Below are 13,855 nucleotides of genomic sequence, written 5' to 3' on the forward strand. Positions count from 1 at the left end.
ATCTGGATTGGTTCGAAGGAGGACATCAGTCAGAACCGTCTTTGATTGCAGAGAAGCTTTGAACAAGTTCAAACCCTAGCAACACACCAGACAAAGGAGCAAACTAGTTATTATACTGAATGATTAGAGTGGCATTAAAGTAATATTCCACTACTCTCCTCTATTATTTATTTATTTATTTTTAAAAAAATACACTTTATTTCTCCGAAGTATCACTATTTTGACATTTATACCTTAAAAGTTTATAAACTAACACTAGAACCCACAAACTACGTAACCATGCCATCTAGTATCCTACATTAATTTTTTCTGCCTTTTTGGAGGAAACTTATGTCATGTGCGTCACACATGACATTTTCACCCCAAAATGTCATGGAGTAAAGTATATTTCCCCTAAATTTTGTGGGGGGCTAATGATGCCAACTCATCTTTACACCTAATAAAAAAAATTAAAAAGTAACAAAAAAATAAAGGAAAATAAACTTAGAAAAATGGTGGCTATAGTTAGCTAGACCACAAGCCCAACTACCCTTGAAGACGTTTATGGACGGCCCCCAAAAATTCTCAAGTGGTGGTTATGCCACCCACAAAATGTTAGGGGATGACTGAGCCACCCCAAAAACTCCTATAGAGTAGCTAGGCCACAAGCAGAGGTTAGGAAGTGGCCCAAACCACTAAAAAAAAGAGCTTTAAGGTGGCAGGACCCCACCCCAAGGTGGAGGCGAAGGGAGGCTCTCCGCCACATTTATTTTTTATGGTTTATATATATATGGTTTTCCACTTGTTCTATTCAGTTTATATTTTATTTTTTTATTATGATATTGAAAAGATCGGCGGAGGTTGAGCGGCGGCGCAGATGAGAGAAGAGTCGTACGAGAGAGAGGAAGAGAGACGAGAGAGAGGGAGAGAGGTGAGACAGTAGAGAAAGAGAGGCGAGACTGAGAGAAGAGAGGAGAAGGGGGAAAAAAAAAAGAGGCAGGGGGAGGCAGTTGGACTCTGGAGAAAAGTAGGGTTTTTTTTTTTTTTTTTTTTTTTTTTTTTAATTTTAATTTTAATTTTAATTTTTTATAATTTGATTAATGCGGGTCGGGTCGGGTCGGGTATCCGAGGAAAAACAATTTGTTATAACCCGTAACCTGCCCCACCCCGCCCCGCCCGGGTTTGGGAAAAAACCACCTGTACCCGCGAAAAATAACTTAAAATTCGGCTTTTGCGGGGCGGGTCGGGGCGGTTTGGCGGGTCGGGCGGGTTTTTGCTCACCCCTGACTGACATACCTAACATGGCAGCAACAAAAGTAAGTGAAAAACCTAAATACGACTCCAAACGACACCTATTCGAATTGTCTAGGTATTTCACAAAGAGTATGCGGATAAGATCTAACCTAATAGATAATATTCAACCAAACACAGATATGTAATGAACATTCAAGAACACAAATATTTGGTTACGAAGAGGAAACCATTTAGAAAACTCTCTAAATGTAAAACCTCTACGGGGCAGCCAAACCCAGGAAATCAATTCACTATAAGAAGAATAAGGAATACAAGAAGGATTACAAAACCTTTGCAATTGATACTTCCTTGCACACGACAAGCGACCCACTTGACTTCTACCGCAATAGCCCTTTCCAGAACATCTGGCACAATTCTTCTATATGATTTTCTTTTACAGGAACCTTCCTATAGACTTCTTAATCGTAGATTTATCAAATGAATAACTAAAACTCAAAGAAATTCAATTTAACGCTCACCACATATGATCTCTCTTAGCACAGCCTCCAACGAACTTTCTGGGGTGAAAATTCGTGCCTCTCTCTTCGATAATGATGTATATATATCAGTACATCAAACTCTAGACCTGGACCCACTAAAAATACGTTTTTGGGTATAATAGGTACGGGGTGTCCAGATAGGTTAATGGGTTGTTCGGACAGGGCCTTGCGAAGCAAAAATAGAGTTTCTAGAAAGCCTGTCCGGACAACCTAGCACCGTTTTCGAACATGGCCTGCAGTGGGGAGAAAACAACATTTTAGAAATGTTGTCCAGCCTTGATCAATAGCTCCGAACGATGGGCGTTTGTGGTCCGATTGAGCTGAAATTTTGCAGGGACGTTCATGACATATGAATCTACATTATGTACGGTGGAGATTGGATTCTGAACATTCTATATAAGTGTTTGAGCCCGTAAACAGTAGCCTCTACATTTTGGAACTGAATTAAGCCAACATAAGAACTAACAGTAAGTCTCAAGCTTATCATAGACAAGAAGAGGCAAAGGGTGATCTTTGCTGAAGCAGACAAAGAATTTGTTGATTTCATATTAAGCATTTTCACTTTGCCTTTCGGGGTTGTCACAAGGCTTCTGAAAGAGGGAGGCAGCATGGCAGGCAGCTTGCCAAGCCTCTACCAGAGCATTGAGAATCTGAGTGTTACTTACATCCAACCAAACAAAGACAAATGCTTTGTTCTAGATAGGAGTGGGCAGATTAACCGGTTATCGATTACCAAATTTAATCGAACCGATAGTAACCATAACCGATAGTTATCGGTTAAAAATTTTATACCGATAAGCTTATCGGTCGGTAATAGGTCGATTAATAATTTGTTATTGAAAAACCGATATGACCGATAAGCTATTTTAATTTTTAATGTCGTTTTGGTTGAAACCAAAACAACGTCGTTTTGGTTGAAACCAAAACGTCGTTTTGGTTGAAATCAAAACAACGTCGTTTTGGTTGAACTATACTGTCTATAGAGAAGTAAGTTATTACTTCTTAGGTTTTCAACTTTTCACTTTTCGTGCTTTTCCAGTTTTCCCCAATTTCCCAAAGGACCCAAACCCGCACGCAGCACTGTAGTAGCCAGCAGGTCTCCCTCCGTCAATCCCGCAGCAGAAGCGCCGCAAGAAGGTCTCGCATCGCAGTAGAAGCGTCATAAGCCCGCAGCAGCGCCGCTCCCTCCTTCGATCCCCAGCAGCATCGCTCCCTTCGTCGATCCCGCAGCAACACTGCATCTCCGTCCTCTACCTCGAGTCCCTCTACAGTACCTACACCGTCGATCTTCTCTTGCAGAGTCGCATCGCAGGCCAGTAATTTTCTGGGTTAATTGTTTTTTTCTTGTTTCATGAATGAAGTGGCTGGTTGAATTCTTGTTTCTCATGATGATTCGTTTCCCATTTCTAAGGATTTACATCAACACCTTCATGTGCATTTCAAGATCTTGTTTTTCAGAGTTTCAATCGAGTGAAAATGAATTTTGTAAATTGAAAGATCTGATATTATTGTTGTTTGTTGGTAGCTTTTCCCATGTTGGGAGAAATTACGTTATATATGGCCTTGGTCTGTTTTCAATTTCACCTTATTCTAGTAATTATATATAGCTAGTTAGAGTTTCACTTTTCACTTGTTGTTGCAGTACTCTTTGGAGCTTATACTCTTATATGCTTCTAATACATCATTGATACTAATAATATTAGAGATGCATTATGCTTCCAGTTGTTCTATTCGAAAACACCAATTCACAAAATGGGTCTGAATCTGATTCCCATCTAGTTTTTTGAACTTTTCATATACTGTGTTTTTTAATAAGTAATTTTTCACATTGTATGAGTTTTAAAAATATTGAATGCAAACTATTTTTATTTTTATTGTAGTTTAGATGGATGCATACACACCTACATTAGCTACTTCTTCTTGTCCCATAGATGATAAAGAATTAGAAACATATGATGATGAATCTGATGAGTTTGAAACAGATAATTTAAAAAGCATTGACAAAGGTGCCTTGAGATTTGATTTACAATGGTTGTGCCTTTATTGTATTGCTAGTTTACATTCCCATTCATGAAAAAAAGGCTTCCCCAAATTAAAGAATTATCGTCTTGTTTGGAGAAAATTAACCGTCCCTTGCAGCAAAATGTGTCGCAAACTACAATTGGCGTCTTCAATTGCTTGAAGTAGTTATTAGGGAAAAATATAATTTAGCTTTCAAAATTACCTGCAATTTTCGTTTTAATCCCATAATGTTTATAAAGTGATAAAGTAGCCCCTCAAATTACTAAATAGTTACAATTTGGCCAGTCTGTTAGTCATTATCGTAAAATAGGATGAAAAATTAAAATTACGTCGTTTTGGTAAGGTTAAGTTACTAAATTGCCCTTTTGGGAAACAAAATTAATTTAAAAAATGCCCCCAAAATGACGTCGTTTTGAGAGAAAAAAAAAAAAAAAAACGGGTGGTTTCCGGCTACCCCATAGGCCTTGGGGGTGGTTCAGCCACCCCCAAACCGGCCAGGGGTGGCTTCAGGGAAAAAGGGGGTTGCCAAAAAATATTTTATTTTATTTTTTTATTTTTTTAAAAAAATTAATTTAATTTAATTTTTTTAATCATTTTAATTTTTAATTAATTATATGGATAGTGTTAGAGTATATGTGGGCTTGTCCGTCAAGTTTTTAGGAGCGTTGATGTAGATTTCCATCAATTTTTGGACATAAGTTTGACGGAGGTATCATTTCCGTCTTTATCCATAACTAAGGTACCAGCTCTAATACAAAACGAAGTCGATGGGGGCAAAAAATAAAGTTATTAAAATATAGGGGGCAAAAAAACATTTAACCCTATCTTATAATAAATATCAAGTGGATTGATTCATCTCTTCTAACATTAGGTTAGTAGATGGGTAATAAATAACCTTTAAAAATGTTAAAGAAAATATTTACCTCTTACATTTTATATGACATTTGACATTTATTAGAGTGGATTTCCTCTAATTTCAAAGAAATTTCTGTCCGTATTTTTTATTTATTGTGGGAATAATTCCATGAATTTTACCATTACTTAAATAATTAATTGATACACATGATATGTAACCACCATAAAATATAATATTCTCTTTTTAGATGCAAATAGGATTTACTATAACGGAGGTCACTAATTCGAATCTCTCCTCCCATCTCTTGTGCGGACATGTCAAAAAAAAAAAAAAAAAGGATTTACTATAATATTAAAGAAATTATTACTAGTGTGATGGGACCCAAGTATTTGTTCTTTTGTATATTGGTTGTTCTCTCGGGGCAAATTTGGTTTTCCACTTGAATTTGGAGACAAATCGAATTTGTACTTGTCCTTCTCATAGCCGAAGTTAGATTCCTCAGCCTCGGCACCACTTTCTTTCTCAAATAAGTCTTTTGCAACGATCTTAGTTTCGGTATCTAGATCAGAAAATTATAGCTGGGTATTTAATCTTCGTCGGACCTAAAATGGCAGCCACGAAGATAAGCCTGAAGCTTGTCATAGATAAAAAGAGCAAAAGCGTGCTATTTGCTGAGGCGAACAAGAAATTTGTTGATTTCCTCTTCAACGTTTTTACTCTGCCCTTTGGAGATATCACCAGGATCCTAAAAGACAAAGGCATGGGTGGCTGCTTGCCAAGCCTCTTCAATAGCATTGAAAATCTCAGTGACGCTTACTTTCTGCCAGACCAACCCAAAGAATTTGTGTTGAATCCCGTGGTAGCCGTTCCCGGTCCTAAAGTCCCTCTCCTCCTCCCACACATTGAGTCTTTTAAATCAAGCGAACGTAGTTATTCTTGTAATTCTTGCGGCAACTATAAGACCGAGAAAAGGTTATATTACAACACCAGACTTTGTGCTTCCTGCACTGCTTCTGTGACGACTAGTTACCCTGGCTGTTTTGCAAGCCCGGCATCTTCGAGTGATGAAGGTTACGTTAAAGGAATGGTTATATACGTGGTGATGGATGATCTGGAGGTGAAGCCCATGGTCAACATCTCTTTAGTGACTCTGCTTAGCCAATTTAATGTTGAGGATGTAGGGGATATTGAGGAGAAAGTGGTCCAATTAGGCATAAATGAGGTAAATATGGAATTCATCCCTTGCTTCTGTACGTGTATTATTACAACTCTGAAACCTTTCTTCTATTTTTTATTTTTGAAATACTGGTGTTTTTGGAAGCAGCTTGTGGGATTTAAGATTTACAGTGTATTTTGCTTGAATATAATAACTATTTTGCTCCTTTTGTCTTGTTTGTTTGTTTCCAGGGAGTGCAATTGCTCCAGGCTTCTCTCCGATCAAAGACTGTTTTGACTGATGTTTTTCTTCGGACAGAAAACCTTGCAATTGAGGTGTCAATTAAAGATGAAGGTGTATAAGGGGGCAAATGAAGGCAGTGTTGCATCTTATATTGGTCTCAAAGTATTTTGAGATTGCTAATTGTGTGTTGTTTTTGTTGCAAACGTTGTGTGGCAATTTGCTTCTTTTTTTTTTTTTTTTTTTTTCCTGAATTTGCATTATATCCTCAGGATAATCTCGAGTTTGGATCACTTGTTTAACGAGGTGTTTGATGTGTATAAAAGTGGGGAGAAATTTGGTTGGACTTAATTAGACAAACCTTGACCTAGAAGGTGCCACACTAACATGATAATTGCCCAACAATGAGGTATAGTTGTAACTGATTTATAATTTTGGTTCGGCTGAGGCCAATCTGAACCTGATGGTGCCATGTCAATTCGTACGTTGAAGATATTAATGCGAATTCAGAAAGAAAAAAAAAAAAATATATATATATATATATATATATATATATATATATATATTTTTTGCATATGATTTTGATAATAATTCGGGGAGCCTCAATCGCAACTTTTTGACCACAAATTCAATCTGCCATGATTTCAACGGCGTCTCTCTCTTCTCAATCACCTTTGGATGCTTCTTGCTACCGAGCGGATGTTAGAATAGGATAGATGGATCTTTCGAGCGTCATGCTTCTGCATGTGCTTCCTCTTTTAGCAGGTATGGTTGAGGGTTTCGCGAGAGTCATGCTCATAATTGTTATGGTAGAGTTGAAGATCTTGGGAGTGTCATACTTTTGCTTTGCTGTTTGGGTAGGATTGAAAGGGTTTCGTGAGGTTGATGGTATCATTTTTATTAGCACTCCTTTTGTTTTTTTCTTCGTTCTCTTTTCACTGTCATCAATTAATTGAATCTACAGTCAATTAATTATTATTATTATTATTATTTTTTTGGTTAAATCACATAATTTTTTCTGCAGCCCATCATGTATTGATCAATTGCATTGATCAGATTTCAAAGTAGATATGATTCTGGAAGATTAAAAGAAAAAGAAACAAAGAAGAGAAATAAACTATTGTAGGTTTGATTATTATTCTTTGAAAATAGTCTTTTTTTTTTTTTTTTTTTTTAGCTAAGGTCGCAAAAGTAAATTGATTTCAAAGAAGATTAAGGACATGTTTGAAATTGCGTTTGAGGGGCTTAAAAGTGCGTTTAACACTTAAAAATTCAGTTTGAAGAAAAAAGTAGTTGTTTGGTAAAAAATTAAAAGCATTTTTAAGGGTCCAAAAAACTTAGAAATGACAAAAACTCACTTTTTGGCAAAAATTTTAAAATGAAACTTTTGTAAAAAAAATATTTTTGACTTAAAAACTTTATTTTTCAAATGCAATCACAATGAGACTCTAAAACAATTTACTTGGGAACGTGACACTAGCCCGCCCACCCCTATGTAGGTAAGGGAAATGATATCCTGCAACGCAATGGACTGAACGTTTGCTGCAGTCGCGGAAATGGTCTAAGAAGCTTGATTGGGCTTGGGTGAGTCATCCTCGTAAGGTAATATGACTTACCCTAGCCTAATGTTTTCAGCCCCTGACCCATAAAAAAAAAAAAGGTACATCTATAGATCGCGAGGATGTTTGTCAGGGGTGGTGGTTCTTTCATCTTTGGCAACAAGTGCGTGGTGGTTCTTCAATGATGTACAGTGGATGTGGGCGCACGGCGTACGGTTGTGACCCCATTAAGGAAAATTTTGAGAAAAATTAGTAGAATAAGTCATCTACGCTAGTTTTGAATTTTATTTTTATTTTTAATAAAAAGGTAACTGACATGATGTGGTTGACTGGACCAAGCCACGTTGGATAGAATTATGGTATGTAGCACTTCTTGTTTGGAAGTGGCTGCTTCCAAATGGCCCAAAAAAAAAAAAAAAAAACAAACTTGAGAAGTTAACTGGGCCATGGGTTGGCTTGAACATCATTTCGCTTTTTTTTTTTTTTTAATTTTTTTTTAAGTGACGTGTAACAATATGATTAGTACTAATATATCCATTTAATGAATTCCGTCAACTTCTTTGAAGATGGGGACCAAATTTTTTGTTTTTCTTACGTTATATATATAATAAGGTGTTGTTTAATTATCAAACTTTAACATCTTTTAGGAGTAATTTAATCGATTAAGAACCAAAACTTCATGGTTCAAATCCTTCCTCTTTCCTCTTGTGACCCAAGTCCATTAAACAACAAAATAATGTCATAATATCTCCCTCAATAACTTATTAGTTTCTACCATGTCAAAGCTAATGCGAGAAACATGTCGTACGAATCGTCATGGCCGACAAAGGTAAAGCGATTGCACCAGGTCGAAGAAATTCATGATAGCTCCTGCTTTTCCATGAAAAGCGACTTCCATATAGCCACTCAAAACTCTAAATCAAAAGCTATATCTTTTACTTTTCTGCAGTTTCCTTTTTTTTTTTTTTTGTCCCTATCGAACAATTTCACCCTAAAGCTACAAGCCCACAACCTATAGTTCTTGCTTTACCTTAAAAAGCCATTTCCGGATAACGAATCAACAAAGCATAAGTTATTATATATATGTCATAGTTTATCATCTTCTTTTAAACTCATAATTAATTTGGCTGGAACCATATATATATATATATATATATATATATATATATATATGATAGTGAATTGATTTGATTTGTTGAAAAACTGAATTGATCAAGTAATTTCATAAAAAAAATTCATATAAATCTTTCGTTCGATCACTATACGTACAGTACCACTTCAAAGTTATGATAATATGCAAAAAATTTGAAGCAGATAATACATCTAGGAATCAAAATCACATGATGATCGATCATATATATGTTTCATGTATTTTGGAATAGAATTATGTACATAGCTTTACGCTAATGACACTTTCATCATGACCTTTATAGGTCCATGTCGGTGATTTCATGCATATCATCATGCGCTTCTTTTCTTTTTTTACTTCCAATTGGAATTGCGCACTATCTCCAATTAGCTTTTCAATTGAAATTTAGATTGATGAATTTGAAAATATTCAACCGTCCCTTGAAAAAAGAATTTAGCTTAATAAGTACTGTTGAAAAAGAAGCCTACGGCACGTGTTAGTAAATTTCTCCATAGTCCAAAATTTTACTTTATTCTCTCTCATTCTCATAAAAAATAAAAAATAAAAAATAAAAAAGGTAAAATTAAATCTCCGAGTTAGCATCAGCCAGAATGCAAAGGGTACATAGCAAATGAAGGCACTTCCAGAGTCCAAGAATGAATTCCATATACCCTATATATAGACTATAAAAAGGGTCACAGCCAAGCCAATAGACGGCACTAACTGGATTGAATTTGATGCAGCGTGAGTTATTGGACTGCAGCGAAGAACATCAATAAGCAGCGGATATGTATTTCTAGAGCTTGAAACTATCAAGTAACCAAAGAAATCTTTTTGACAAAAGTTAGATACTCTCTAGGTTTTGAAGGAAAATAGAGGAATAAACTCAATTCTGAGTATTCTCATTAATCAAAATCAATAATAAACAACTGATAAATTAGAGGATAAGCATGTATTTATATCTCCAAGACTCATAAACCTAATAAAATATGACATAAATACCTCAAAAACCCTAAACCTAATAAAATAACGAATATTGACTCCCAAAACCTTAATCCTACTAAAACAAGGAAATAAAGACGGTTTAACCTAATTAAAACACAGAAAATAACATAATGGTCCCGCGTGTGCTCAATCGCAGCATGCGGGTGATCGATCACAGACCAAGCGCTCGATCACAATCATAGCGTGTGCTCGATCGTAGTACCAGACGCCCGACTGTTATCTAATTTGCATCATTCTCCCCTGATTGGAGAGAATTCGTCCTCGAATTTGGCCGGTTCTTTCCATGATCCTTCGGATGCCCAGTCAACTCATTCCACTCATCGTTCCTCAAGATCAAAACAAAATACCACCCCACAAAAAACGCAACGCTTCTCATCATCAAAATACCTTGATGGTTGTTGTGAAAGCCCCACACACTATTTGGCAGTATCTCGGATTTGCCGTACTTCTCTCATTCCTTCTCCCTTCCACGTGTCATGAAAATACTCAAGAACGGGTCAACCATTGTTTCCCTTGTGAACATATAATTTTTCTCATTCGCATAAAACTCACCATAATCTTCGTTAGGCGAATTTAAAATATCTTCAACACCAAGGAAATCAACATAATCAACCTCTTCATCATTAAAATTAGGCACTTCACCTGAAAAGTTTTCATCAACCTCTTCATAATCGTCAATGTCAACCGTGAATTCTTCCTCTTCCAATGGGTCATCTTTTTCGGGATAGAGACTGCCAAACATGGAAAAAAAACCCATTTTTTTTCGTGCTCCTCCGTGGGTCTTTCCTCTTCCCATGAGTCATCTTCTTCGGGCTCCTCATCATAGGTTGGTGGAGAATTTCAATCAACGAATCCTTGCGAAGGATCTTCAACATCTTTATGTCTGAACTCTTCATCAATGAACTCGGATTCCTGAAACTCTTCATCCACAAATTTCCTTTCCTCCTCCACATAATATAGATTTGGTTGATGGATTTGAGGCTCACGAATAATGGTCAAGTTGACCTGTCGCGGCATCTCCATCTCAATCCATGCCCTTCGTCGTTGAGATTGCGTCCTACGAGCGACAACCACATTATCTTCATCCACAAAGCGTGGAGTTGTTTGATAGTGACGAACTTTAGGGCCACCCATGTTGTTAACTTGGGTCACGAAGGGCTCTATTTGTTTCCGCAGTATCTCCACATCATCCTTCATGCGTTACCAACAAATTGTCGATTGATTCGTCATCTCCGTCGCCTCCCTAGGCACCCACTTTTTTTTCGGACTTTTCTATCTTTTCTTTTTGGGTGTCGAGCTTGACGCCTGCGTCCTGTGATATAGCATGGGGTTGTGCCGTTGAAAATTCCTTCCGCACTCCGCGCCCCGCATAAGGATTGGCAGATTCACCCTCAACGATAAATTTGTCTCTCGCCCCCGCGTACCGCAGCCTTGGTTGACAACGACGAATACTCGGGCCATCCATGTCGGTCAAGTGATCGGTAGGGACCCCATGTTGGGTGCGCGCATGCCCTTTCTTCCACACGGTTAGACCACCAAACCTCTCCTCCATGTGCCGCAAACGAATAGCCGGCTGCTCCTTACATGCTGCCTCCGTGCGCACGCGCACCTCGTTCATGTCTGCAAAGCGGTTGCTCCTCCCCATTCATGGAAAGTAATTGAGCTCTGATACCAACTGATGCAGCGTGACTTTGTCGGCTGCAGCGAAAGAATATCAATAAGCAGCGGATATGTATTTCTAGAACTTGAGACTATCAAGTAACCAAAAAAATCTTCTTGACAAAAGCTAGATACTCTTTAAGTTTTGAAGGAAAAGAGAAGAATAAACTCAACTCTGAGTATTCTCATCAATCAAAATCAATAATAAACAACAACTGATAAATTAGAAGCTATAAGTATGTATTTATAGCCCCAAGGCTCATAAACCTAATAAAATATGACATAAATACCCCCAAAACCCAAAACCTAATAAAATAACGAAATATTGACTCCCAAAACCCTAATCCTACTAAAACAAGGAAATAAAGACGGCTTAACCTAATTAAAACGCAGAAAATAACATAATGGTCCTGTGTGCGCTCTATCGCAGCATGCGGGTGATCGATCGCAGTCATAGCGTGCGCTCAATTGCAGTACCAGACGCCCAACTGTTATCCAATCTGCATCAGAATCCTCTTTAGCATTGAAAGACCTATAATGGCAGAAACAAAGGTAAGCTTGAAGCTTTTGATAGAGTAGAAGAGCCAACAAGTGCTCTTTGCTGAAGCAAATAAGGCATTTGTTGATTTACTCTTTAGCATTTTCACTCTGCCATTGGGAACTGTGACAAGGCTCCTACAAACGCAAAACATGGCAGGCTGCTTGCGTAGCCTGTACAAGAGCATTGAGAATCTGAGTGATATTTACATTCAACTGGACCAAGACAAAAGCTTTCTACTAAACCCAAAAGTAACCAATATTTCTGGTGCTAAAGTCCCTCTCCTCTTGCCAAGCGTTGAGCAGTCGGGCACAGACAGGAAAATTTATAGGTGTGGTGGCTACAACAACTGTCAGTACGTGGCTAATGACCCGAGAACAATTTGTCCTTCGTGCAGGAATCAAATGGGCACCTAGCAAAGTTATGAGGATTACCCACCGAAGGATACTAACGCATCCTCCTTTAGTGAGGGGGGTTACGTGAAAAGGGTGATCACATACATGGTGATGGATGATCTGGAGGTGAAGCCTATGTCAACCATCTCTTCTATCTCTTTACTTACCAAATTTAATGTCAGGGACCTTGGGGCCTAATGCAGATCGCAGGTCCCTTGGAAGTGCGATCAATCGCACATGTACCTGCGATCGAGTGCAATTCCAGACACTTGCGCACAAGGCCCCTGGTTGTGCGATCGAGCGCACTCAGGCATATCTGTTCCGCAAAAGAGACATCAAAGACACTTATCTTAGTTTTAATCTTTTGTTTTAAACTAGATTTCTTTGTTAGTTGTTATTTTATCTTATCTTTCAGTTGTTCAAATCAGATTAGGTTCTTTATTAATCTTCTATTTGGTTTAGTCTTATTTCATAGACTTCTAAACCAACTTTATTTCATTGTCATTTTAGAATTAAGAGTCTTGAGCTATAAATATATGCTTATAGCCTTTAGCAAATCGGTTGTTGATTATTATTGATTTTGATTAATGAGAATACTCAGAGTTGAGTTTATTCATCTTTTCCTTTAAACTTTAAAGAGTATCTATTGTTTTTAGAAGAATTCTTAGATCATTGATAGACTCAAGATCTGAAATTAGTTATTTGCTGCTTTATTGTTGTTTTTCGCTGCAGCCTACTAAGTCATGCTGCATCAGAGCCGTTGAGGAGAAAGTGGTGGATTTGGGCATGCATGAGGTATATAAAGCAGTCATCCCTTTCTTTCTCTGCGTTTCAACTATATATATATATCTCAAATGCCTCTTCTGCTGAAAGTTTTTTTTTGTTGAACATTGAACAATTTTGTTTTGGGAAGTTTTTGGCTTTAATAGTGGGTTTCTGCAGGGTCCCTTTTTTTTTTTTTATTACCCTAGCTTGATGACTATATTGTTCCTTTGTGTGGTCGGTTGTTAAGTTCAGTTTGCTGGAAGCTTCTTTGCAATTGAAGACTGTTCTGACCGATATCTTCCTTCGAAACAATACTCACAAAGAGGAGAAGATTGTTCTGACCCATGTCATCTTCAAAATAATACTGACAAGGACGAGTAATTCAGGTTTTGGGCAAAAAGATCCAAATGAAGTTACTGTTGCTTCTAATTACTGTTTTAATTTCAAGATGCAAGAACTCTATGTAATAATTGGTCCAAAAAGTATTTGTGACATCGGTATTTTGGCGTTTTTGTTGCAACAGTGTTTCTCAAGTTCTGTTATATGAACTTGTATGTTTCATGTTAATGAAATCTGGTTTGCTATTATGATTTATATTTGTTTCAATTAAATAATTAAACTTTTGCAAAATTATAACCTTATACTATTGCTAATAGTAACAATTATAATCGTTTAATTTATTATTCCAGTACTACTCGTATGTGTTGATCAATTGCATTAATTAATCAGATTCCAAATTAGATTTAAAGATACAAAAGT

At 37.1% G+C, this 13,855-nt stretch overlaps 1 protein-coding gene and 1 pseudogene across 1 annotated transcript; both read left to right on the forward strand.

Moving 5' to 3' along the window:
• Positions 1–5,242: 5,242 nt before the first annotated feature.
• On the forward strand, positions 5,243–6,168 carry LOC148585095 (uncharacterized). The gene is made up of 2 exons (XM_088517083.1): positions 5,243–5,872; positions 6,058–6,168. The coding sequence occupies exons 1-2, from the start codon at positions 5,258–5,260 to the stop codon at positions 6,166–6,168; spliced, it is 726 nt and encodes a 241-aa protein (XP_088373209.1). The 5' UTR covers positions 5,243–5,257.
• Positions 6,169–11,935: 5,767 nt separating this feature from the next.
• LOC148585096 (uncharacterized) lies at positions 11,936–12,529 on the forward strand (annotated as a pseudogene).
• Positions 12,530–13,855: the final 1,326 nt, after the last annotated feature.

This window comes from Corylus avellana, chromosome 6 (assembly GCF_965113065.1).
Source record: "Corylus avellana chromosome 6, dhCorAvel1.hap1.2, whole genome shotgun sequence".
NCBI lineage: Eukaryota > Viridiplantae > Streptophyta > Magnoliopsida > Fagales > Betulaceae > Corylus > Corylus avellana.